Source organism: Nycticebus coucang, chromosome 9 (genome assembly GCF_027406575.1).
Source record: "Nycticebus coucang isolate mNycCou1 chromosome 9, mNycCou1.pri, whole genome shotgun sequence".
In the NCBI taxonomy this organism is placed as follows: Eukaryota; Metazoa; Chordata; class Mammalia; order Primates; family Lorisidae; genus Nycticebus; species Nycticebus coucang.
Genome location: NC_069788.1, coordinates 128971810 through 128999370, shown reverse-complemented (window position 1 = coordinate 128999370; position 27561 = coordinate 128971810). Strand labels below are relative to the sequence as shown.

General features: G+C 42.6%; 1 protein-coding gene across 1 annotated transcript in view; it reads left to right on the top strand.

The window, feature by feature from the left end:
• Positions 1-4012: 4012 nt before the first annotated feature.
• CCDC175 (coiled-coil domain containing 175) overlaps positions 4013-27561 on the top strand; it is a 77031-nt gene continuing 53482 nt past the window's right edge. The window contains exons 1-6 of the mRNA XM_053601879.1: positions 4013-4169; positions 6323-6408; positions 16473-16584; positions 20439-20574; positions 23021-23249; positions 26333-26455. Of these exons, the coding sequence (XP_053457854.1) occupies positions 4013-4169; positions 6323-6408; positions 16473-16584; positions 20439-20574; positions 23021-23249; positions 26333-26455 (843 nt within the window). The remainder of the gene's footprint in view (positions 4170-6322; positions 6409-16472; positions 16585-20438; positions 20575-23020; positions 23250-26332; positions 26456-27561) is intronic.

Genomic DNA, 27561 nt, shown 5'->3' with positions numbered 1-27561 from the left:
AAGTTAACGTCACCCACTGTGTCACTGCACATTCCTGGGGGCTTAAAACCACACTGACCTAGTGTCTTACCCTTCTGGAGGTTTGCAGTCTAAACCGGGTCTAAATGGGCTACGGTCACGATGTTAGTAGGGTTGCATTCTCTCTAGAGGCTCTGGGGAGAATCTATGACATCTCCTTGGCTTTTCCAGTTTCTGGAGGCTGCCCACATTCTTTGGCTCAGGTCTTCTCCCTCCATCTTCAAGGCCAGCAGTGCAGTGTCTTCATATCTCTCTGACTTTGCTATTGACTCTCCCAAGTCCCTTTTTGACTGAAAAAGAAAGCTGTGATTACAGTGGAGCCACTTGGATGGGCTAGGCTACCTTCCCCATCTGAATGTCTACGGATTACCAACCTTACTTCCATCTGCCACATTAATTACCCCTTCCCAGCTCACCATATTCACAGTTAGGATTGGGCCTTTGGGGAGGCGCTATTTTATCTACCATACCCAGTTTACCTAACTAGTTATTTTAGTAAACAGTTCCTCTCAGACCATTTTCTATGCCCATGTCTAAAGAGATATACAATAAGTCCTCACTTAACATTGTTGTTAGGTTCTTGGAAACTTCAGCTTTAAGCAAAACCAGTTCTACGTAGTACCACAGGCTAATTGATATAAACAAAACTTAAGTTCCTACAGGATTTCTCTGGTCACATAAACATCACCAAACTTCAAAATCAAGACGAGAGCACTTCTAATATTATTCTTGAAGTAAATGTCAGTTATTCAGACACTTAAGAAATTAGGAAATTGCCCACTTATTCCATTTCAGTGTCCTGGGTCACTGGAGCCTCAGGGTGCAGGGTGGAACCAGCCGTGGACAGCATAGCATTCCCTGGCTGGGTGCACCCACACACACCCACACACAGCCTGGGACCCTGTAGACAGCCAGTTTCCCTAATGTGCACATCGGTAGGATGTGGGAGGAAACCAGAGTACCCAGAACAAAACCCATGCATCCACGGGGAGAATGCAAACACACACGCGGTGATGGGAACTCATTTTTTTTCTTTCTCCTCAACCTTATAACTAAATGATGTTGAATGAAATGATATTATTCAAGAACCTGCTACACCTATATTCATCCCTGGAGATATTTGTATTTGTAAAAACTGGTTATTAATTGAATACGATGCCTTCCTTTTTGCATGTGTTCTTTCCACTTTATATGTGTGTGTACAGGTAACTTCTCGCTTATTTTTAATAGCCACCATATTTTTACTTGACCATTAAACGGTGTTTAAGTATCTACCACCTGTCAAGCACAGCGTTAAGTGCTCACTTAATTCAACTCTGCCAACTAACTGTCCTCTGTACCAAGAGCTGCTATCGCTACTGCCCTTTCCGGGCTGGGACATTGGTGGCATTGGTGTGGAGGCTGTCATAGGAGACAATCCATCTGGTCAGGGGTGAAACCCTGTTATATAACCAGTGCCCCTAACCAAATGGTGGCCTGCCTCCTAGGTTGCTTCACTACATGCATGCCCCATACACTACTTAAAAATAGTGTCCTACGGTAGGTCATTTGAGCTGTTTGTTATTTTTCGCTATTTAAAATAGAACTGAACCCAGGTGCAATGGCTCATACCTGTAACCCTAGCACTTTGGGAGGCCAAGGCAGAATTACTTAAGACCAGGAGTTCAAGACAAGCCTGAGCAACATAGCACGACCTCATCTCTACAAAAAGTTTAAAAAATTATCCAGGCATTATGGCTTGTGCCTGTCATCCTAGCTACTTGGGAGGCCGAAGCAGAAGATCCCTTGAGCTTAGGAACTCAAGGCTGCAGTGAGCTATGATTACACTGCTGCACTCCAGGCTGGGTAATAGAGCAAGACTTTGTCTCAATAAACAAACAAACAAACAATTTCATACCTATACCCTTGGATACACTTATGATTATTTATTTAAGAACAATTCTTAGGAGTATTTCTGTGTGCTAAGGCTCCTTATACAAATTTCCTAATCATCCTCCACATAAAGCATAGTAATTGAATTCTCATTGTCAATACTTTGAATTATTATTATTTTTAATCTTAATAATAAAATGATGAACTGGGCATATTATTTTTTCTTTGAAAAATAATAAGATATTTCCTGGCATTTCTTTTCCTTTTTTAAAGTGTTTATTCTTGATAATTGCCCGGATTTCTACTTCGGCATTAATGAAGTTCCTTTCGAAAAGGACGAGTTGAATTTTGGAAGGTGCTTCCCATGTAGAAGGCACATGAGACACGGCGGAGGCCAGACAGCTCACACAAAGCATGTTTGGGGAAAAGAAAGTTTTGGAGATAAGAATGGAAACAGAGCAATATCAAAATCCAGGAAATCTACAACAAATCCAATAAGGAGTGAGGACATCAAACTGCCCCTGTAGGATCAGCCTATATTCCCAATGGAGAGCAATGGGATCCAAATGGGGTGATGGAAGGATATTCTGGTGAATAAGGATTGGCTTGAAGTAGTCGAGTCTAAATATGTCTAAAAAGGAAAAATTCAACATAGGGACCATTAGAAGGGCTGCTGAAGGAGAGAGGAAGCAGGTAAAGCAGAGAGCAGAGCTGCCGGGCCCGCAGCACCTGCCACTGTTCACAGCGACTGGGGACCGCTGGAAGCATAGATCTCACTCCAGCCACCTCTCAAGCCACCCAAACTTCTGGGACCTGCTCAACTGCCGCCTGAAATGAGCACTCCCAGAGACAGACACAAATGATTGCCCCGCCTTCTCATCTCCCACCAGTGTCTCCCATGGCTAGAACTTACCCAGAAAGCAGCTAGCAAGGGTGTTGGGTAAGGTAGTTTCCAGGCTTCTTGCTCCTGCCCACAGAGGGGAACACAGAGGACAGGGACAGATCCGAACACGAACAGACCAAATCCAGCAAAAAAAAAAAAAAAAAGGCTCTCCCTGGACAGAGGAGGCCTGGATTCTGGACCTAGTTCTGCTATTGATGAGCTGTGGTTCCTCCAGGCAGGGTAGCCCAGGGGTTTAGGGCATTGCTCAGTGTTCTTACCTGCAAAGTGGGCAATGATACCTACCAGAAGAGATTATTGTGAGGGTTAAATGGGGGTGCTGCAAGGCACCTGGAATAGTGCCTAGAACAAAACAAGCACTTAACAATGGATAGCTGTCGCCACTGCTGCCACCATTCTACCCTGTTTCCCCGAAAATAAGACATCCTCCGAAAATAAGACCTACTTACAGGAAAGATAAGACGTCCCCTGAAAATAAGACCTAGCGCATCTTTGGGAGCACACCTTTTTCGGGGAAACAGGGTATTCAGCAGGGCAGGGTTGAATCATTTTTGCTTCTCTCTAACCAGCCAGAGGAAAGAGACCTAACACCAACACTCGGCCTGAACCTGGAACTGAGCTGGAAAAATAAATACTATCCTGTCCCTGGCATCAAAGACCTCCCAGTTTGATGGGAAGACAGCAGAGAGAGAGAGAATCACCACCCTCTGTCAGAGCAGGGAAAGTTCTGAAAGAGGCGAAAGACAGGTTGCAGCACAGTAGGAAGAATTATGCAGACTCCTCTTTAAATACAGCATCATCCTCTGTGGCCTGGGGCGGTTCATTTAGTCACCAGCGCCTCCATTTATCCGTACAAGTGAAGATGATGAAAAAATCTGCCTCGCAAAGTCGAATTACTGTATGTAAAGGTCCTCCCGATACAGAGATGGGTTCAAAAATGATCATGACTCTGACTGGGGAGCCCCGCGAGAAAGGCACAAGGCCAGAGAGAAACGAGGACCGGAGCAGGGAAGTCTGCAGAACCAGGACTCGTCCCGCCCATACCCCGGGACTGCTGAGCTGAAAACCAGGGCGGCGCCCGCCGCAAGGACCGCCAGGGGGCGCCAGGGGACCGCGGCATCCTCGTTGCCACTGGCAACCGCACCGCGGCATCCTCGTTGCCACTGGCAACCGGCGGTACCTGAGCTCTGGCCTCAGAGGCGCCTGGGCCTGAGCAGCGAGATGTCGCTGAGCTCCTGGACGCCCGAGCTGGGCTTTGGCGAGAAGATGGTCCGGCAGGCCGCCGCCGCCACCGGCCCTTCGCTAGAGCTCTGCGTCCTGCCCTCCACCCTGGGCTGCTCGGTGGCGGCCGCCGCGTTGGAGCAGCTCTTTGTTGTGGGTGAGGCCCCGGGACGTGGGAGAGGCGGCCCCAGGCCGTGCTTGGCGGGATCCCTCAGCCGGGATCTCCCCTCCGTCCTGGAGCTTGTCTGGCAGAGGCAGAGCCCTCCCCTTCTCCAGAGGCCGGGAAGAGAGCGAGGGGCGGCGGGGTGGGGCCCCGAGCTCAGCTCTCCTGCTCTGCTGCAGCCCAGGTGCCCTTGGCTGATACCTGAGGACACCCACCTGCGCTTAGACCTGCCCCGGATTGCAATTGTCTCTCTGTATTTTGCGTGGCACACCGGCAAATGTCACATGCGAATAGGAAAGGGAATGTTCAAGAGACTCCTGTTGTATTAGGGAAGGAGAAGTATATGTAAACGGATGTTTGGGAGATTCTAACAGAAAATAATCTTGGATGGGGCCAGTTAGAAAGGTGAACCTGTAATCAGGGCACTTAAGTTTAAGGTAAGACAGGCTAAGAAGGGCATTTCTTGTTCAATGCAAAAATCATTTAGGCCAAAGAACAAAGAATCTCATGACTTCGCGTAATTATCTCATAGCTCCAAGATAACCATGTTGTTTTATGTTACACTGTTGCTGTTTGTTTGGGACAATCTTTTTTCCTTCTTAAACGAACTAATTTCATTATTCTGCTTAGATACGCTTTGACAAATATTATCATCATAAGGAATGTTAACTGTAAAGAGTTATCAACAACTAGATTGTTTACATTTATCCAAGTTCATCGTCAATGATAGAACTAGGTAGGACCTTGAACTCTCTTCAGGCTTGATCTCCAGACCAGCATGTCCGTTCAAACCTGATACTTTTGCACACTTTTTCTCCTAATAATATCTGGACCCTTAGGAAGTTTTTTGTAGGGAAAAAATGTCCTGAAGCCTTCTTGCCCTGAATGTGAGTTATAAAAAATGTAGCTCTCTGGAGCATTTGCAAGCAGGAAACGCTTGCGTTCATTTACTCCATAGAAAAAGAAAAGGAACGGTGAGAGCAGCAATGCTGGGGCCTCTAACATGCTTGAAAACTCCAGCTGATACTCACTTGGTTTGAAATCTTAGTTCAGTAAGAGAATTCAAATTCCCTGAAACTGAGGGCAGACATTGCTATTTACTTAATCTGAGGGATGGGTACAGGGGTGAAGAATGGGCGCTGGGGTCACATCCCTTGGGTTTGAATCCATCCAAACTCTACCACTGACCAGGTAGGTGTGTGACTTTGCACATCCGACATGACCTCAAAAGTCAAATTTCCCACCTGTGAAATGGGAATCATCCTAGGGTTGGAAGAATCAATTTTGATGATACATTTAGATAAAATAATAGCAACATAAAACTCGTGTCACACATGAGGATGGGGGCCTGAGATCCACTAGACGGAGTCCATATGAGGCAGGGTGATAAAGCCAATTTGAGTAGAGCATCCTATGCTCTCTCTTCTCTTCCACGTACCCTTTCTTTCCCCTTCCCTCTGCCATTCTGCCTGTGTCTTCACTACCTGTACATTCTGCAAGCCTCTCTTCTCACACACTTCCTACTGAAAGAGAATGAAAGAAAAGGAAGCATCAAAGTATGACAGTGAACAAGAAGAGAAGCTGGCTACTTCACTCCTACCAGTTTTATAAATGTTTAATTTCATTCCATGCCTCAAATTTTTTTCACAGAAGTAAAAATAATATAATATTATATTATATATTATAATAATAATATTAATTATAATATATATAATATAATAATAATATAATATATAGTTTTTCAATTAATTCCATGTGTGTTTTTAACAAAATGTTCTGTTTCATATATATGTGTATGTATACATATGAAACCGTTCTTAAACCTACTTTATAGGCATATTAGATTTATCCCCTTTATAAATATGTATTGATTCTTTTTTGCCCTTCTTGCCCTTGCTTGCTCCCTTTTTTTTTTAAACCATTAGTGATTCAGAGATGAATCTTAAAAGGAGTTTGTCCTCAGGGGGCATAAAATATGTGTAACTTACAATACTATGAACTGGGAAATAGCAAGGGCAAAAGAGATTCGTGTAAAGCACTACAGAAGATGTCACTTCTGAGTAAGCATTCGAGTGAGGTTAGGAAGGTGTATGTACAATTTGGACCGATAAAGTGAGATCTTAATTTTCTAATTTTTTTTCTTTCAGAACGATCACTGCAGAGTGACTATTTTAAATGCAATGAAGAAGTTAGGATCTTTCTTAAGGACGTTGCTGTAGCTGTTAAAAAATTGGTATTGTATTATTTGTAAGAGCTAGTTTTTCAATCCTCCACATATTTCTTCATCATATTTTCATTGGGCACCAGCTGTTTTCAAAGTACTAAATAGATGAATAGGGAAAATATTTACCATGAATTTAAAAATGTTTCTCTCTCAGGCTGGGCATGGTAGTTCACCCCTATAATCCTAGCACCCTGGAAGCTGAGGCAGGAGGATTGCTTGAGCTCAGGAGTTCAAGACCAGCCTAAGCAAGAGCAAGACCCCATCTCTACTAAAAATAGAAAAACTAGCCACGTATTGTGACAGGTGCCTATAGTCTCAGCTACTGAAGAGGCTGAGGCAAGAGGATTGCTTGAGCCCAGGAGTTTGCGGTTGCTGTGAGCTATGATATCACAGCACTCTAGCCTGGAGAAATGGAGTGAGACTCTGTCTTAAAATAAATAAATAAAAATATTTTCTCTCAGTTTAGTAAATATTTTCCCATGTGTTGATCAACTGTAAATTGTTGCCTGATTATGCAGAAAACTAAATTATGGTCTGTGCTGTGGATGGGGCAAGCCCATTTAGGAAAAGCAGCACAGGTGATAACAGAACTAAGTTAAGAGGTGAGCCACGTGGGCAAATGCTTGAACACCAGTAGGTAAGCATTGCTTAAAACAAACATACAGTCTCTGGAATAAATTGCATGCATGGTGCCAATTAGCTTAGTTCTCAAGCAATTCCTTGCATAACTGGTGAAAGATTATTTGACATCTATCCCACTGACTGTGCTCTTAGTGAAACTAGACAAAAAATCTTTCAGTTACACTAATCTGATCCCTCTGAAAGACATATTGAAGAAATATTTAAATAATTTCCTTCTGAGGCATCAGAGACATCTCTGTTCGTCCCTGGATGATGTTACAAATGCTTCCTTGGCATGGCCAGAATGGTGAAGTCTCTTTATTTGATTTTAAAATATTGAATAAGAGTCTACTACATATAAAGTATCTAAAAATGTAGAAATATGGCTGTAAAGTCAATGAGTTTGAGTCAACAGCATGCTGATAAAAATCTCATTGCTTAGCTGAGTGCGATGGCTCACACCTAAAATATCAGCAAACCAAGGCTGAGGCAAGGAGCCCCTGAGGTCAGGAGACCAGCCTGAAAATCGCAGCAAGTCTCCATCTCAGAAAAGAACAAGAAAGAGAAGGAGAAGAGAAAAATTAGCTGGACATGGTGGTATGCTCCTGTAGTCCCAGCCACTCAGGAGGCTAAGGCAGAAGGATCACTTGAACCTGGGAGTTTATGGCTGCAGTGAGCTGTGATTATGCCCCTTCACTCCAGCCTAAGTGACAAAGCGAGAACCCATCTCTTAAAAAACAAAATTCCTTACTTTAAATTTTGATGCAGTTATATATACTTATGTATGTGTACACTGTGCTATCACTCTTTACAATCTGACTTAACTGAATACATGGCACATAAGCAGATTTCCTGTATGTTTCACCACACGCAGCCCTCTAGAAACCTTTCCCCTGCTCAGTTCTTTAAGTTATGCTTCTATCTAGGATTTGAAGGGACCAAAATATTTAGTGTGGCTAATTAAAGTATCTAGTATGTGGGGATGATGGGAAGATGGTGGACTGAAGCCAGCTTTCCACAGAGGCTCCCGTCCTGAAGGAGAGTTAGGGGACGAAAATTTAGCAAGTAACCTGATGGATTCGAGCAACACCAAGCGAGAAAGTTGAAGAACGCACATCAACCCCGCTGAGGAGAGCTGCGACCACAAGGAAGCAAACAAAAGGTACAAAACCCATCACCAAGCGGACGGGAGTCCCCCCTCCCCCACCTGATCGGCTGAAGGGCCCCACAAACAAAAGGGCAGAAATCAAAGGCCCTCCCACTACACTTCACGGGAGAGACCTACTACAAACTTGACCTACCTCCCTTACTAGGATGCCTAGGCGTTCTCCTGCCAGGCATAAAACTGTATAAATCTGTAAATATCCTTTGTTGGCAACTCTGAGCACCTAGCACTTCCCTCCACTCTCTCTGAGGTCTGAAAGCCTGTCCCCCAAGAGTTTGGATTCTTGGGTGACTCCTAAAGGGGAGAGGACAGTCCCTGAGCTGTGGCTGGTCAGCGCTGATTCTGGGGCACGGGAGAGAGGTGAGGACAGTCAGCAGAGGGAGACCCTCACCAGGGCAGTGCAACCACTAGGGGAGGTGCAGGAGCCCTCCTTGGGCAACAATACAACCAGGCATATAACTGAGTCCAACTCGCTACCAGCTGCTCTGAGCTCCCTGCTGCTCTGAGCTCCTGGTGCTCCCCCCCCACCCCACCCCGCCCTCGCTCTGTGGTCCGGAGACCTGAGCGCCTGCTGTGTGACTGGGCAGGGATCTGGGTGGAACTGAGTCTGTTTTTTGCTGCCTGGCGGTTCTGGGCTCCAGCTGCTCCCTCTATCCCACCCCCACTCTGAAGCCTGAAGGTTTGTGCTGCGACGGTACAACTGGACGAGAGACTGGGAGGAACTGAATTTGCTCACTGTTGACTGGGCTTCCTACGGCTTGGAGCCCCTGCTGGCTCTGGGCTCCAGGCGCTCCCCCACCCTCACTCTGTGCTCTGGAGACCTGAGTGCCTGCTGTGTGGCTGGGCAGGGAACTGAGTGGAGCCGAGTCTGTTCGCTGCCTGGTGGTTCTCAGCTCCAGCCGCTCCCCCCACCCCACCCCCACTCTGAAGCCTGAAGGCTTGAGCTGCGGCAGTACAACTGGGCGAGAGACTGGGAGGAACGGAATTTGCTCGCTGTCAACAGGGCTCCCTGCGACTCAGAGCCCCTGCTGGCTCTGGGCTCCCGGCGCTCCCCCCACTCCCACTCTGAAACCTGAAGGCTTGAGCTGCAGCGGTACAACCGGGCAAGAGACTGGGAGGAACGGAATTTGCTTGCTGTCAACAGGGCTCCCTGCGACTCAGAGCCCCTGCTGGCTCTGAGCTCCCGGCGGTCCCCCTGCCCTCACTCTATGGTCTGGAGACCTGAGCGCATGCCATGTGGCAGGGCAAGGAGCTGGGTGGAGCTGAGTCTGTTCGCTGCCCAGTGGTTCTGGGCTCCAGACGCTCCCCCCACCCTGCCCTCACTCTGAAGCCTGGAGGCTTGGGCTGCGGTGGTGCGGTGGAGCCAAAGATTGGAAGGAATTGAGTGAGCTTGCTGCTGGCGGCTCTGAGCTGCCAGCGCCCCACCTCACCCTCACTCTGGGATCTGGAGGCCTGTCCCCAGGAGTCCAGATTCTTGAGGGATTTGTCGGGGAGTGAACAGTGCCCCAACTGTGGCTGGTCGGTCCTAACTCTGGGACACAGGAGTGAGGCTGGGGGAGACCCACATCAGAGCGGCAGTTCCCTGAGGTGGCTGAAGCCATACCCCCTGCCTCCCTGGGCAACCAGAGGAGGCCGCCCCTGAGTATAGGATTTGCCTGAGGTGACTCACAGACCCTGGAAACATCCAGGGTAGGGCTGACTCAGAGAACTGAGACTTCAACCCAGAGTAAGTGCTTCACTGGGGTCAAACAGAAGCCAGCTGACAATAAGTCAGAACCACTCAGCCCCACCAAACCAGACAGGGCCCCAGTCTCTCAGGCTACAACACTGAACAGGCCCTCAACAAAACCCTAGGGGAAAAATCAAAGGGAGTAAAACAACCATGGGGCGGAATCAACAGAAAATCTCCGGTAACATGAATAACCAGAATAGATCAACCCCCCCAAGGAAAGAAATGGTGGATGTAATTGAAGATCCCATTCATAAACAACTGGCAGACATGTCAGAAATCAAATTCAGAATTTGGATTGCATACAAGATTGATAAAATGGAATTAGGAATCCAAGGAGAAATTCAAAAGTTGTCTCAAGAATTTAACGAATTTAAAGACAAAACCACCAAAGACTTAGACACACTGAAGCAAGAATTTGTAGCCCTTAAAGATATGAAAAATACAGTAGAATCCCTCAGCAACAGAATGGACCAAGCTGAAGAAAGGATTTCTGACATCAAAGATAAAGCCTTCGAAAGTTCCCAGACTCTCAAAGAGGAAGAGAAATGGAGAGCAAAAACGGATCTTTCTCTTAGAGAGCTCTGGGATAATTAGAAGAAGGCAAATATACGAATAATAGGAGTTCTGGAAAACGATGAAGTGGCATTGATGGGCACAGAGGCCCTTCTGCATGAAATTATGAAAGAGAATTTTCCAGACGTGCCTAGAGATTCTGAAATTCAGATAGCAGACAGTTTCAGAACACCAGCACGATTCAACCCCAATAAGTCATCCCCCAGACATATCATAATTAGCTTCACTAAGGTCAACATGAAGGAGAAAATTCTCAAGGTTATCAGGCGAAAGAAAGCCATTACCTACAAAGGTAAGAACATTAGAATGACTTCAGATCTCTCTGCTGAAACTTTTCAAGCCAGAAGAGGGTGGTCATTGACTTTTAATCTCCTAAAGCAAAATAACTTTCAACCCCGGATCTTGTCCCCAGCTAAACTGAGTTTCATCTATGATGGAGAAATTAAATACTTTAATGACATTCATATGTTGAAGAAATTTGCCACAACCAAACCAGCTCTTCAGGATATTCTCAGACCTATCCTCCATAATGACCAACCCAATCCTCTACTACAAACGTAAAATCACTCAGAAACTCCTGATCAAACTCCAACTTCTACAATGGCGAAAAGATTAAAATTGTCCACTGGACTTTTGAAAAACTCGATACCCAAAATTTCACCAAACTTATCAATAATCTCCATTAATGTGAATGGCTTAAACTGCCCTCTAAACAGACATAGGTTAGATGACTGGATACAAAAACTCAGACCAGATATCTGTTGCTTACAAGAGTCACATCTTAACTTAAAAGACAAATACAGACTCAGGGTGAAAGGATGGTCATCCATATTTCAGGCAAATGGTAACCAGAAAAAAGCAGGTGTTGCAATTTTATTTGCAGACACAATAGGCTTTAAACCAACAAAAGTAAGGAAGGACAGGAATGGTCACTTCATATTTGTCAAGGGTAATACTCAATATGATGAGATTTCAATTATTAATATCTATGCACCCAGACAGAATGCACCTCAATTCATAAGAGAAACTCTAACAGACATGAGCAACTTGATTTCCTCCTGCTCCATAATAGTCGGAGATTTTAACACTCCTTTGGCAGTGAGGGATTGATCCTCCAACAAAAAGCTGAGTAAAGAAATTTTAGATTTAAATCTAACCATCCAGCATTTAGATTTAGCAGACATCTACAGAACATTTCATCCTAACAAAACTGAATACACATACTTCTCATCAGCCCCTGGAACTTACTCCAAAATCAATCATATCTTAGGTCACGAATCTAACCTCAGTAAATTTAAAGGAATAGAAGTTATTCCATGCAACTTCTTGGCCCATCATGGAATAAAACTTGAGCTAAGTAACAACAGGAATCTACATACTCATACAAAAACATGGAAGTTAAATAACCTCATGCTGAACAATAGCTGGGTCAGAGATGAGATCAAGAGGGAAATTGCCAAATTTTTGGAACAAAACGACAATGAAGACACGAACTATCAGAACCTCTGGGACACCACAAAGGCAGTTCTAAGAGGGAAATTTATAGCGCTGCAAGCCTTCCTGAGGAGAATGGAAAGAGAGGAAGTTAACAACTTAATGGGACATCTCAAGCAACTGGAAAAGGAAGAACGCTCCAACTCCAAACCCAGTAGAAGAAAAGAAATAACCAAAATCAGAGCAGAACTAAATGAAATTGAAAACAAAAGAACAATACGACAGATCAATAAATCAAAAAGCTGGTTTTTTTGAAAAGGTCAACAAAATAGATAAACCGTTGGCCAACCTAATCAGGAAAAAAAGAGTAAAATCTCTAATCTCATCAATCAGAAATGACAAAGACAAAATAACAACAGACTCCTCAGAAATCCAAAAAATCCTTAATGAATATTACAAGGAACTTTACTCTCAGAAATATGAAAATCTGAAGGAAATGGACCTACACTTGGAAGCTCGTCACCTTCCAAGACTTAACCAGAATCGAGTGGAAATGTTGAACAGGCCCATTTCAAGTTCAGAAATAACATCAACCATACAAAACCTCCCCAAAAAGAAAAGTCCGGGACCAGATGGTTTCACATCAGAATTCTACCAAACCATTAAAGAGGAATTAGTACCTATATTACTCAAACTGTAGAAAAAGAAGGAAGACTCCCCAACATGTTCTATGAAGCAAACATCACCCTGATCCCCAAACCAGGAAAAGACCCAACAAGAAAAGAAAATTATAGACCAATATCACTAATGAATATAAACGCAAAAATATTCAACAAGATCCTAACAAACAGGGCGGCGCCTGTGGCTCAGTGAGTAGGGCGCTGGCCCCATATGCCGAGGGTGGTGGGTTCGGACCCAGCCCCGGCCAAACTGCAACAGAAAAATAGCCGGGCGTTGTGGCAGGCGCCTGTAGTCCCAGCTGCTCGGGAGGCTGAGGCAAGAGAATCGCGTAAGCTCAAGAGTTAGAGGTTGCTGTGAGCCATGTGACGCCACAGCACTCTACCCAAGGGCGGTACAGTGAGACTCTGTCTCTACAAAAAAAAAAAAAAAAAAAAAAAAGATCCTAACAAACAGAATCCAGCAACATATCAAACAAATCATACATCACGATCAAGTTGGCTTTATCCCAGGGTCTCAAGGCTGGTTCAATATACGTCAATCTATAAATGTAATTCAGCACATAAAGTAAAAAACAAAGATCATATGATCCTCTCAATTGATGCAGAAAAAGCTTTTGATAACATCCAACATCCCTTCATGATCAGAACACTTAAGAAAATCGATATAGAAGGGACATTTCTTAAACCGATAGAGGCCATCTACAGCAAACTGACAGCCAATATCATATTGAACGGAGTTAAATTGGAATCATTTCCACTTAGATCAGGAACCAGACAAGGCTGCCCATTGTCTCCATTGCTTTTTAACATTGTAATGGAAGTTTTAGCCACTACAATTAGGGAAGAAAAGGCGATTAAGGGCATCCACATAGGGTCAGAAGAGATCAAACTTTCACTCTTCGCAGATGATATGATTGTATATCTGGAAAACACTAGGGACTCTACTACAAAACTCTTAGAAGTGATCAAGGAATACAGCAACGTCTCAGGTTACAAAATCAACATTCATAAATCGGTAGCCTTTATATATACCAACAATAGTCAAGCTGAAAAAACAATTAAGGACTCTATCCCATTCACAGTAATGCCAAAGAAGATGAAATATTTGGGAGTTTATCTAACAAAGGATGTGAAAGATCTATATAAAGAGAACTATGAAACTCTAAGAAAAGAGATAGCTGAGAATGTTAATAAGTGGAAAAACATACCATGCTCATGGCTGGGAAGAATCAACATTGTTAAAATGTCCATACTACCCAAAGCAATATATACCTTCAACGCAATCCCTATTAAAGTTCCACTGTCACACTTTAAAGATCTTGATAAAACAATACTTCGTTTTATATGGAATCAGAAAAAACCTCAAATAGCCAAGATATTACTCAAAAATAAAAACAAAGCAGGAGGAATTACACTACCAGACCTCAGACTATACTACAAATCGATAGTGATCAAAACAGCATGGTATTGGCACAAAAACAGAGACATAGATGTCTGGAACAGAATAGAGAACCAAGAGATGAACCCAGCTACTTACTGTTATTTAATCTTTGACAAGCCAGTTAAAAACATTCAGTGGGGAAAAGATTCCCTATTTAACAAATGGTGCTGGGTGAACTGGCTGGCAGCCTGTGGAAGACTGAAACTGGATCCACACCTTTCACCACTAACCAAGATAGATTCTTACTGGATTAAAGACCTAAACTTAAGATGTGAAACTATAAAAATACTAGAAGAGAGTGCAGGGAAAACCCTTGAAGAAATCGGTTGGGTGAGTTTTTTATGAGAAGGACCCCCCGGGCGATTGAAGCAGCTTCAAAAATACACTTTTGGGACTTGATCAAACTAAAAAGCTTCTTCACAGCCAAGAACACAGTAAGTAAAGCAAGCAAACAGTCCACAGAATGGGAGAAGATATTTGCTGGTTATGTCTCTGACAAAGGTTTAATAACCAGAATCCACAGAGAACTCAAACGCATTAGCAAGAAAAGAACAAGGGATCTCATTGCAGGCTGGGCAAAAGATTTGAAGAGAAACTTCTCCGAAGAAGACAGGCGAGCGGCCTTCAGACATATGAAAAAATGCTCATCATCTTTAATCATCAGAGAAATGCAAATCAAAACTACTTTGAGGTATCATCTAACTCCAGTGAGACTAACCTATATCACAAAATCTCAAGACCAGAGATGTTGGCGTGGATGTGGAGAAAAGTGAACACTTTTGCACTGCTGGTGGGAATGCAAACTAATACATTCCTTTTGGAAAGATATATGGAGAACACTTAGAGATCTAAAAATAGACCTGCCATTCAATCCTGTAATTCCTCTGCTGAGCATATACCCAGAAGACCAAAAACCACATCATAACAAATATATTTGTACCAGAATGTTTATTGCAGCCCTATTCATAATTGCTAAGTCATGGAAAAAACCCAAGTGCCCATCGATCCACCATTGGATTAACAAATTGTGGTATATATACACCATGGAATACTATGCAGCCTTGAAGAAAGATGGAGACTTTACCTCTTTCATGTTTACATGGATGGAGCTGGAACATATTCTTCTCAGTAAAGTGTCTCAAGAATGGAAGAAAAAATATCCAATGTATTCACCCCTACTATGAAACTAACTTAGGACCTTCACATGAAAGCTATAACCAAGTTACAACCTAAGAACAGGGGGAAGGGGGAAAGCGTGGAGAGGGAGTGGGGAAATGGGTAGAGGGAGGGGGATTGAAAGGATCACACCTGTGGTGCATCTTATAAGGGTACATGTGAGCCTTGGCAAATGTGGAATGTAAATGTCTTGGCAAAGTAACTAAGAAAACGCCGGGAGGGCTATGTCAACTAATGAGATGACAATGTGTCAAATATTCTGTGAACCAAGTGTATGGTGCCCCATGATCTGTACACAGCTATGATTTAATAAAAAAAAATAAAAAATCTTTGTCAAACTCTCAAAAAAAAATAAAGTATCTAGTATGTATCCATCTAATATCCACACTGCAAAATCTCTCAACAGAGATAAATTTGTCATTTTAAAAGTAATAAATTTTCACTGAACAGAAGCAATATATATTTACTGTAGAAAATTTAGGTAAAGATAGATAAGCCAAAGGAAGAAAGTGGAAACCACCGTGATCTGACCCACCCTAAACTAATCGCAATTAACACTGATGAACATTTTTTCTACTTTCAGGATGAAGGTGATGGTCACCTTGAATTTTACTTTTTTACAAAAAAGTGATTATGCCATACATACAGTTATTGTAGGCAGCTCTTTTGAATTCATATAATGTAATGGCAATTTCTTGGGTCATAAAATAGCTGTAGCCATATTAATCGTTTATGTAAAGGATGATTCATCTATATTTTTATACTAACTGTTTTTTGAGTGATTTTTCCTTTGTTAAAGCAGCCTTGTCTAAAAAAAGATGACAGCCTCACCTAACTATTTGTCTGGATTAGTACGGGTGTGTAAGTGGCCTATATTTTTCTCTTTATACTTCAGCATGTTTTATAAGCAATTTCTATTTTAATAAGTTGCTTTCTTTCTCATGTACCCTTTTCGTGGAATTTTTCCTTTTAAATTGATTAAAACTGCATACAAGAAACAGATACACACAGAGAAATAACAATTTCTGAGTAGAATAAAATCAATAGAAATTAAAAGACAGATTAACAACAACACCTTAAAAACTAATTGTAGAGTACTTTGCCCAGTCTTGGTTCCAAATAAAAATAATGGAAGAAAATGTTTCATGAAAATTAAATTTTGACCCCTGAAAACGTTTATGGAGCATCACTTAAGAAATTACTCTTCTTGTTTTAGTCATAAATTTTTTAAAATGTAATTCAAATTTTCAGGAGGAAATGAGAAAATCCACAATTCATCTTCTGGAAATTGAAAGCATGGACTTCAGTAGACTATACCATCTACTGGAAACGCTTCCCTACAAAATGAACATGGAATTTGAAGGTACCTTTGAGATTATCAACTACAGAAATGTAATTTATCTTTTAAGAAAATAGAACCAAGTAATTTTAGCGAGATGAATTTAATAGTTACTGCTTGTGTAAATATAGCTAGAAAGAATCCACAGCACAAACATATTGAGATCCGTAATAATTTTCTCTTGCATTTCAAGTGGAAATAATATAACTTGGATTTATATACTTCAGTTTCAAAATAGACTAAAGATATAAGAATTGACCTTTTCCACACTGAAATGTACCCAATTTAATAAAGTAGTTGGGCTGGTCTGAACTCCCATTCTACACTGTGTGTCTGTGAATTTCACTACTCTGAAATCTCCAATTAGCTTATTTCACTTAGCACTTCTTCCAGTTTCATCCAGATTACAGTATGTGTTAGAATTTCCTTCCTAAGGCTAAATAATGTTCCATTGCATGTACCTACCGGGTTTTGTTTATCCATCTGTTGATGGACCCTTGGGTTGTTCCCATATTTTAGGTGTTGTGAATAATGTTATTAAACATGAGTGTCCAAATACAGGTTGAGTATCCCTTATCTGAAATGCTTGGGACCAGAAGTATTTCAGATTTCTGAATTTTTTTTAATCTGAGGATGTTTGCATTATACTTACCAGTTGAGAATCCCTAATCCAAATATCTGAGATCCAAAATGCTGCGGTGAACATTTGAGCTTAATGTAGATGTTCAAGAAGTTCAGATTTGGGAGCATTTTATATTTTGGCTTTTTGGATTAGAGATACTTCACCTGTATCTATTCAAGTCTCTGTTTTCAGTTTTTTAACATATACACAGAAGTAGAGTTGCTGGATTATACGGCAATTCTACATATGAATTTATTTGGAAGATTTGCTATACTGTTTTCTCACAGTGGCCGCACCATTTTACGTTGTCCCCAGCCATGCAGAAGGACTCCATTTTCTCCACATCTTTGCCTATACTTGTTATTTTCTGGGTTGTTTTGGTTTTTGATTTTTTGATAGCCATCCTAATGGGTGTGAATTGTGCACCAATTAGCATTTGCCCAGCGATTAGTGATGTTGAACACATTTTAAGGTGCTCATTGGCCACTTGTGTATTTTCTTTGGAGAAACGTGTCTTCAGTTCCTTTGCACATCTTTTAATCAGGTTGTTTTGTGTTACTGTTGAGTTGTAGGAGTTCTTTATGAATTCCAGCTGTTAGCCACTTGCTAGATATGTGATTTGCATTCCATGGGTTGCCTCTTCACTCTGTTGACAGTGATCTTTGATAGACAAACGTTTTAAATTTTGATGTACTTTAGTTTATCTTTTTCTTTTGTTAACTGTGCTTTTGGTATCATATCCAGATAGCATTGCCAAATCCATCATCTTAAAACTTTCCTCTACATTTTCTTCTAAGAGTTTTGGAGTTTTAGCTCCTAAATTTTGGTCTTTGACCCATTTTGAGATAAATTTTGTATTTGGTATAATGTCAGGGTCCAACTTCATTCCCCAGCTGCCAGGAATGTTGGCGGAAGCTCACAACTGAGTTCCTTTCCAGGAATTGCCCTCAACGAAAGAGAGAGAGTCTTCATCTCAGGTTACATTTCTTCCCCCAAGTGCCTGCCACCCGCATTCACTGCTGGTCACTGAGAGGGTACAAGGTCCTGGCTCCCTTGCCTCAATGTAGAACAACTCAAAGTGTCAGCTCCAAAGCTCATCACATGGTAACCTCCTCCTCTGCCCAGCTCTGCCTCCTTCATTTCCTCAGAGGAGCTGTTCCTGAGAGCACTACACAATAATTTTTTTACACACAGATTTCAGAACTTTTCCTTGGGGAGCCCAAACTAAAAGAATGATCTTAATAAGTAAAAAGAACTTTTTTCTAAAGTAGATTTTCCAGTTATCTATCTATTGCCTCTCAGCTCTAAATCTACACATTATTGCTCTGTGATAAAGAAGATGGGCCCTCCAAATTTTCACCTTTATCAACCAGCATGATATTAATCTTTGTCAGCAGAGGGTGCCAGAGGGATACTGGAAGAGAAAGCTCCCTTCCTAGTTCCTGTGTGCTCAGCGTGGCTGTCTCTTGCAGTGCCCGTGGCCTGCCAGGAGAATCTGTCCATGGCTTTGCAGGATCTGGTGGTTCACAGTGCCCAGCAGCCTCCCTTGATGAAGAGCTTCCTCAGTACCCCCTTGGGTCATTTTGCAGTGAGTTCTGTAAGATGACACTTCCCTTTGAACAGCTTCCCCCAACACCCCAGAGAGCAGATGATTTCCAGCAAGTTCTACCACCCCAGCATTTCATAAACTCCCTTGCCACCCGTGAGCCACAGCCTTCTCCAGTGAGCTGCTAGCTCTCACTCTTACTCAGCCCTGAGAATAGCAGCTGCTTTGTATTCCAGTTGTTCCTCAACTCTTTAGAGTTCTCTTTACTTTCTACTGTCCATTTCCTAACCCTCTACTCACTCTAATCCTCTGTTATATTGAAAAGTTATTTATATTAAACTTTCCCTGTTCAACTTACTGTGAGATCTCTATCTCCTAATTGGACCCTGGCTGATGCAGTAGGTTATAAAACAATTTGCTTAACGTTAGTCTAGTTTGACAGGGAAAATACACCAAACTGTATGTGCAGAGAAAGAAATAAGACTTAGAAGAATCTATACCAAAGGTGGAATTTTTGTTTTTATTTAGTTGTTTTTTTTTTAATTTTCCAGATTGCGTTATTTTTGTAGTCAGAAAAAATATTTTAGAAGCAAAAAGAGACTTAATACTAGGTTATAAGGTCCTAGATACATGCCAAACACTTACCCAAGTAAATGTAATTGTCCTTATGCTGTAAAGCCTGGCTACTCAAAGCATGGTTTTTGGACCAGCAGAGTAAGCACCACCTGAGAGCTGGTTAGAGAATGCAGCATTTCTAGGCCCATCACATCAAAATCTGCATTTTAACAAGGTCCCCAGGTGATTATGTGTGCATTCAAGACACAAAGTTTGAGATCTCCTGCCACAATGTGCAATTTTAGTACCTAGGGGGAGAAGAAGGAAAAACCCGCTTGGCTCTCTCAGGGGAGCTACCAGCTGGTTTCTGGAATATATTTTGTGTAGAAATGAGTCCAGCACCTAAACAGCAATGTTCAAAAATTCATGCATCAGTTTACACTGAGGTAACCCTCTGGCGTCTTATGCGACTACACTGTTCATTGATGAATAATTCGTTCTTTAACACCTTTGGTTTCCCAGAAAGCAGAGTCTGAGACAATGGTTTTTGCCTCGTTATTTTAAGAAGTGTAGTCCAATGAGCAGGGTGGCATAGGGGATCAAAGCAGGGAATAAGGAAGAGCCAATACGGTGTATTATGATGTTGGTTTTTGCTAATTAAATGAATTAATTATGAAAAAAATGCCCCCAAGACGTGGCATTACTTCTTCTCAGGGCACCCATCAGTGAAAGCAGGAAACATTTATGCTGGCCCTGTCTATCGCTGGCCCAATGTTTGCCCACCTCCCGCACGTATGAGTTACACGTGCCTGGGTGTGGGTATCTAAAGAAGCGGCCTGGTAGAGGCGACAGGTCCTCCCAGGCAGGAGGTGAGAGGTGCGTGGAACAGGCAGGAATCAGGTGCTGTCAGACTGTACATGTACGGAGCTGTTCAGAGCCCACAGAAAGCTGGTCGCCATAGCAGCAGCAGCAGAAATAAAAGAAGTAACTGATAAGAAAGATTGAGGGGGGCAAAAGGGAGAAGTAGGAAGTAACTGACCCTGAAATAATTAAAAGAACATTTCAAAGAAAGACCTTCTCTTTTCATGATTTGAAAAGTCAGTATCTACAAAGGTGCTCTTTCTCAAATAATTTAGTAACATTTCCACTTTTAAGAATGTGTCAGAGATGCTCAAAAATTAAATCTTCTTGAGATAAATCAAATACGAAGGAAAATTATGAGGATCAATAATGACATTGAGTTTCTGAAGAAGAAAATCATTGATCTGGAAGAAAATAATGAAACTCTAGGGTAGGTATCTTTTTTAATTCAATAACTTGAGGGAGAAAGGGATCTCTAGCTGGGCTGGAAAAAATTGTCAGAAGGAGTCTGGGCTCTGATCTGAGCTGGGGCAGGGCAGGCTGAGAACTGAAGACAGGTTATAGGGGATGACCCAGGGTGATGGGTAGGTGGGGGGGTGATGGCTGCAGAGGGCTGGGAAGGAGGACAGAACATCTAGAGCCAGGAGACCTGTAAAATTTCAGAGCCAGCCCAGCTTTTCAGCAGCAACTATTATTTGTTTATGAATCATTCACCTACCTTGAAAGCTACTTTACCTTCAGGCATAGTAGTTTTAGTTTGTAGCTTTGTAGAATTAAATTCACAAACCCCCACCACCAGAGCAAGAAATCCTGCTGGAATTGTAACTATAATTTCAAAATAGATCTGTTGTATATGACAGATCTGAATATCTGTAGGTAATTCAGTTCCTAGGAAATACTCAGTCATAATCTACTGGAGGGCTGAGGATGGGGTTGGCTTCCAGATTTTATCTGTAGTTAAATGAGACAATATATGCAATGGCCTTTCACTCAGGATCCTACACCTGTTGGTTTTCTTTTCTTTATTCCTGAGCTGAGATACCTCAGATCACCACTTCACAATGTGGGGCTCATTTTCTCCATCTATAAAATGGGATCACAACTCTTGACCTACCCAACACGTAAGAGGAAGAGGTATATTCTGAAAGAATTACTCAGTCTTGTGAGCAATTTTGTAAGACTAATGCATAAATATCAAAATGTTGGTTTTCCAGAGTGAGGAATGTTCGAAAAGCCCTCAAAATAAAATCCTCTTGGGAAGCTAAAATAATCAGAGTGTTGTTGGGTTCCCTCAGGAATCAGGCAAAGGCCTCAAAATTCAGAGACGCACTTCCCAAACCAATCCTCAGAGCATCTGTCCTGGGACATGAAAAACAGAGTTCATGATCACATAAGTTTGAGCAATACTGCGTATTCTGACCCCTGTTGGGGACTCTCCATGTAGATTTGTGGCGGTACCTGCTAGGCACGATCACAGGAGACTGCTACATAATCCAGACCATTTCCAAACTAATAACAAGAAAAATAATGCCCAGGCTGGATATTCAACATCAGTGTCACTCCCCTATAGACTAGGGGTTCTTGAACTGGATCATGTGTCAGAATCACCTGGCAGGCTTGTTAAAACACAGACTCAGAATTTCTGATTTAGTAGGTCCGGGGCCAGGGGCAGTGTGGAGGCAAGAACTTTCATTCCTAGCAACATTGTGTGCTCTGAGCGCACTTGAACCACCGCTCTAGACAAACCCTCATGGAAGGCAGACAACAGAGGGAGGCCCACCCCAGCAGCTGGCATCCTCACCCTGCGGTCACTTCTTGCCTCCGTTTTTCAAAGAAAGATGCACACGCAGGCGCCCACAGGCTCTGACAGTGTCAGCGCACCTCTCCTCCTGGACGGTCCTCAAACACGAGGTGCGCTGCAGCCCTCTGGGTGTTGCCCCTGGAAGCCACGTGCTGCTTGTACACATGCTCTTCTCCACCAGTCCAACACTCCTACTTAGGTTTTATGACATAACTTGTTTTCTTGTTTGAGACTAAATCCTTGGGTCGACTCAAGCAAAGCACCCATGTCTGGCACCCTTGCTGAGCCTCTCAGCTGGGCTCCCCTTCATTGCATTTCTGGGAAATAAACTTCCCAACAGTGAGTTTCTGTTTTCTTGATCCTTCAGACACAGAGCCCAGAATTAAAGTCTCTAGCTCTGGGGCCTAGAAAAGGGGAAAAGGTCTTTACATTGCAGGAGCTTTTAAAAATAGAGCAGTGGAACCAATTGTCCCCAACAAATAAATCATGTATTGTTAGCCCCAAAGTCGACATTTCTCCCAATGTCAAGGTGTTCCTCAGATGGATGAGGCCAGCAATGGGCATGTGAGGCGGCGCACTCTTGAACTCAGATTTGGGGGGTAGCAGCGAGAAGATTAAGAGGGCTCAAATCAGGTGGCAAGCATCGTCTAAATAGTAAAGATGGACTCACGCTTTCTTTCTCTAGTTTCTGTCCAAGGGAAGCTAAGCTCAGCTACATGTCTCTGGATGACGCAACAGGCAGGGAGATAGTTCATGTCAGAACATTCAGGGGCCAGACCCCACTTACCTGTTCCAGACTACTTGTGAATCATGCTGTACTTGAGACCAAACTGTGCCCTGGTTACCATCTGGTGTGAGGGTGGGTGGGGCCAGGAGGGCTGCCTGATATTTTTACAGGGGTGACACTTGTGTTTCCTTCAGTCCTCGTCTGAACCAAGTTTAGGCAATCACAAGCACAAGTACAGAATAAGTCTCCCTTCCCTTTCCCCCCTGGGCGGGGGCTCGTCACACCACCCAGGCACTGTTCCCTTCCAGCGAGCCTGCTTTCCATGCCGTAAGTGGTTCTTTCCCCCAGTGTGAAACAGGAGGAGCTGGCCCAGCAGTACAGGAGGTTTGTCCTGGCACTCAACCAGGTGATGGAGGAAAGGGCCACTGCCACGGTTTACATAAATGAGACTCTTGCTCAAATAAACTCCGAGAAAGAAGACATGGAATTGCAAAAACTGCGTATTCAAGAGACAGAAAAGGCAATAGAAAAAGAAGAAGCCGAGTATCTGTCAAGGAAACAGCAGTTGACTGACAGGGTAAGTGGCCCGACTTCTTACAATGCAGGAATGGATAGCATCGGGGGCAGGGAGTGGGGAATAATTCATTCGTCCTCAGGGCTGACAAGTGCTCTCTCTGATATGTTCTGTGAACATGGAAATGGGAACAGAGCAGGAGACTCGGGACCCTCGGGAACCTGGGAGCCTCTGAAGGAAGGTGCCTGATTGTGTAGCAGCATCTTGGTCCACGACAGGAGCTGAAACACTGGGATGGCCCCTTGCTGATACACAGTCACAGAGGGTAGAGGAGTGGGCCACTGCCTTACCTGGTTGCCCTTGACAGTCCTGAAGCCGTTTCTGTCTGGACAGAGCCAGGGAGTTCAGACAGGGGGCCCTGCCTAGCTTCTCCTGCTGAGTGGGTCTGAGACCGGCGGGACCTACACAAGGGCAGAGCCAAGAGCTGTCACCTCCACGGGGGTAGGGAGGAGATGACCACTGCATCCTTTGTCTGCCCCGGCGGGGCTGGACTATGGTGCCACGGTGATTAAAATCCACGCCCAGTGGCCTATGATCCTTTGCCCCTTCTCAGGCTGTTACCTGTTTTGTGTTCCCAGCAGCAGCTTCATTCTTGCCCTGCAGCCTGCTCGGGCTGGGAGCTGCTGTTGGACAAAGCCTCAGATTATAACAATACATGCAGGAGACTGGACATGGGCTCATGACACCACTATATTAAATAGAGGGAAAAGGAAGAGAAAGGAAAGGGAAGGAAAGAGAAAAGAACATTTATTAAATTGCTTTTCTTGAGTCTCAGTTAAAATTTAAAGGAGTAAAATCTGGCAGCGGCCATTTGGTTCTTATAGCCACTTGGGCTCCATGGTAAGACTTAGGCTATTTGGAAATTCCAGTGAGGGTAAAGTTTCCTTATCCTGAAAAGTTCCTGCCTCCTCAGAAATGGTCCTATCAGACACAGTGGAGGAGGACTTATGATCTTTGGCTGGGAAAAGGTTTTCCTCTTTCTACTTGAATAACGAAGCATATAGTCAGTTGTCATTGGCAGCCGTCTTGTGATCATGAGGCAAGCCAGCCTCAGGGTGAAGGACAGAGAATGAGCCACTCCGGTCCCTGGTCCTAGGGGCTGGGAATTCTCACTCTGTGAGATAATAAATGCCCTCACTGTTTAAGCTAGCTTGAGTCAGAGCTGCTGCAATTTGCATCTGTAAGTGTCCTCCACTGTGTCTGTTAGGGCCAGTTTAAAATAGTTCCTGCTCTTGGTCCCTAAGGGAATGCCACGAGCCAGTGGATTAAACCAGCTGAGGTGAATTGACATTAAAGAATCAACTACCAGTGTTCACTAGAGACAAATAATAGGCCATGGTCACAGTCTGTTTCTTTTCTCTGAGAATGAAAAAAACAATGACAGGCCTCAGAGCATCTTCAAACCCAGAAAATCTCCCTCAACACAAAACAAAATACTGCCAATTTGAGACCCTGGGAGAAGGATTAAGTCAAAGTAAGAATGCAGATTTTCAATTTCAACCAAATTTATTAACCACACAGTTTCCTATGCACTTGTGCCCTGGTGCAGAGATAATCAATAATGATCATGTTCATTCAGAGAAGCCACTTCAGTGAAGCAACTGGTGGTGTTGATGGAAAGGCACCCAAATACATGTTTTCACATGCCTTCTTAGGCTTTACCACTTAATTAGTTACCCTGTTCTTGGTAATTCACTTTGCAGACGAGTCCATGATGTTTGATAAGAGGGTGACTCACTTCATTATGGTGGTAAGTTGACTATACAGATTGGGTCATTCTTGTCACACCCAACTAAAATAGTCAAGAAGGGAGGGGTTGGGGGAAGAAGCACTTGAGGAACATAATGTTACTCCACGAATACTCTGTGAACTTGGTTACTGAAACTGCCTGCTGTGACCTGGGCCCACTTTTTTTTTTTTTTTTGAGACAAAGGCTCGCTCACTGTGGCACCCTCAGTAGAGTGCTGTAGCAGCACAGCTCACAGCAACCTCAAACTCCTGGGCTTAAGTGATTCTCTTTCCTCAGCCCTCCAAGCAGCTGGGACTACAGGCGCCCACCACAATGCCGGGCTATTTTGTTGTTGTTGTTGCAGTTGTCATTGCTGTTTAGCTGACCCGACTGGGTTCGAACCCACCACCCTCTGTTAATATGTGTACGGGGAGTGGGGTGGGCAGGCTGGATTTGGGGAAGAGGAGAAGGCCTTGTGTATGTGGCTGGCACCCTACCCACTGAGCTACGGGCTCCACCCCTGGGACTACTTTTATCTATAGCTTTGAGATAACTTGCTACAACTCTAGGGCTAATTTGCCCACCACCATCATCCACCAATTGGAACTTGCCAGTTCCCCAGAGCCTTACTAGTGCCAGTGAACGTTCTCGAATAGATGTGCATAGCATTCCTCTTCCTTATAAAACCCCAACCTTCTCTTTGTTCTTTAGACATACGGAAGATACCCATTCTGTATACCCCGAATTTTTTCTTCTCAAATAAATGTTAAAATTAGAGATTGACATTTTTATTTTGACTTAAACAAAGGTCTGACAAGTGATAATCTTGATAAAATGGTAAAAAGTTTTCCAAGGCTGTAAACTGCCCTATCTTTAGTGATTTTTTTTCTCTTCTTTAGTTGACTTTATTTCCCATTAAATGTGAATTTAGGTTCCCAGAAAATTCTTCATTTCTTCCTTTGACTCTCCTTGCTCGGTATACTGTAAATCTGATAAACGTTGCTAAGTGTTTTATTAGTAACTATAATGGAAATGGCTTATATAATTTGTTATTAATGATCACTATTATTGCCATTAAATATTTACTATTTCAATGTTTTATAATTGTGGTTTGGCCCTTGTTCACCATTGTTTTTTGGGTAATACTGCAAAATAAGCAAACCCTGTTTTTTTTGTTTGTTTGTTTTTTTCTTGTTGGTATGCTCAGATTTAATATGGTGTACATAGATTAAATATGAATGAGATTGACAAATTAAGAAAAAAAAGCTTTCCTAGACTTTGTTGTGATGTAGAGTTTTTAATCAGTTTATCACTATAGATTGCCACTGTAATGATTACTGTATGTTTGTCACTCTAGGCTGAAGAAGTTAAAAGAAACTATGAACTTAAAAGAACGGAGACTTTACAGAAAAAGCAAGAATTGAATAGAATAGTAGCTAAAATGACAAAAATTAAAGAAACAGTTATTACCAGCAACGTGGTAAGAATAATAAACCATGCCTCATTTGGACAGCTTAATTTTAAAAAGGGTTGATTTTAATTCATCTTCATGCCCTTCTGGGGGAGTGTTTTTGGCATATTAGCATTTTCTGACAATTTCTTTAAAGTGCTATGGAACAGTCGTGTTTCCTTCTTCAGGAACATGGTGGGAAGGAGGAAGTTTGGAATGCCTTAGGTACAAATTACATTCCATGGCCCAAACTACTGTGAAAAAGTTGTTTGAAATACATACAGAACTAACCAAATATATTGATATAGATAACATTTCCATGAGACCTCTTTCTTCTGCGTAACAAAATGAATAACCAGAGGCTGATACCTTAATTCTGAATATGAAATAACGTAGTTCAGTCTCTCTATTAATATTGGAGACAATGACATTAATATGGAAAGGACACCATTATCTATTTGAGTTAGAAAATAAGTCAGAGCTCTGCACTTCTATAAAAAAATGTAATAACATTTGTTGAAAGCTAGCACTTTGATAAGTATTTGTGAGGAATATCCTTCTTTTAAAGAGGAGAAAACTAAAGCTTATGGAGATAAATGTAGTTGAAAATGGTTAATGTTAATACCACCCCTACGATATTTAAAAGAGAAATGCATGTTAATTTTCTATCACAGTTAGTTGAATTAGTAAGTCTTCGTTTGCATTTAATTTGTACTTCTTTTATATTTAATTTGTATTTCTTTTATGTGTATTGAAAATCACATGCAAAGCTATACTGGTGATAGTAATACTGAATATTTTGTATGGGGTTGTTCTGTTTATTTTAATTATAATGTGTCTATTATAATATCCAATTAGAAAACATTAGTAAAATCAAATATTTTTCCAAAGCATATGCATTTTAAAAGATCATTATCTGTTTTTGAACTTCAACACGGTAAGAAGCATATATCAGACTAGGCTTAGGGAAAAAGTAGAGGTAATATAAAGCATATTTTATTTGCATGTCCAAGCTCATATTTCCAGTTTGGGCCCCATAAATAATAAATTGAGCACCCCAGCACCCTAGCTCAGGAAAGTAACATCTGTGTTCCAAAGATCTCTAAGGCCAAATGAGACAAGTTTGAAGGCGGCAG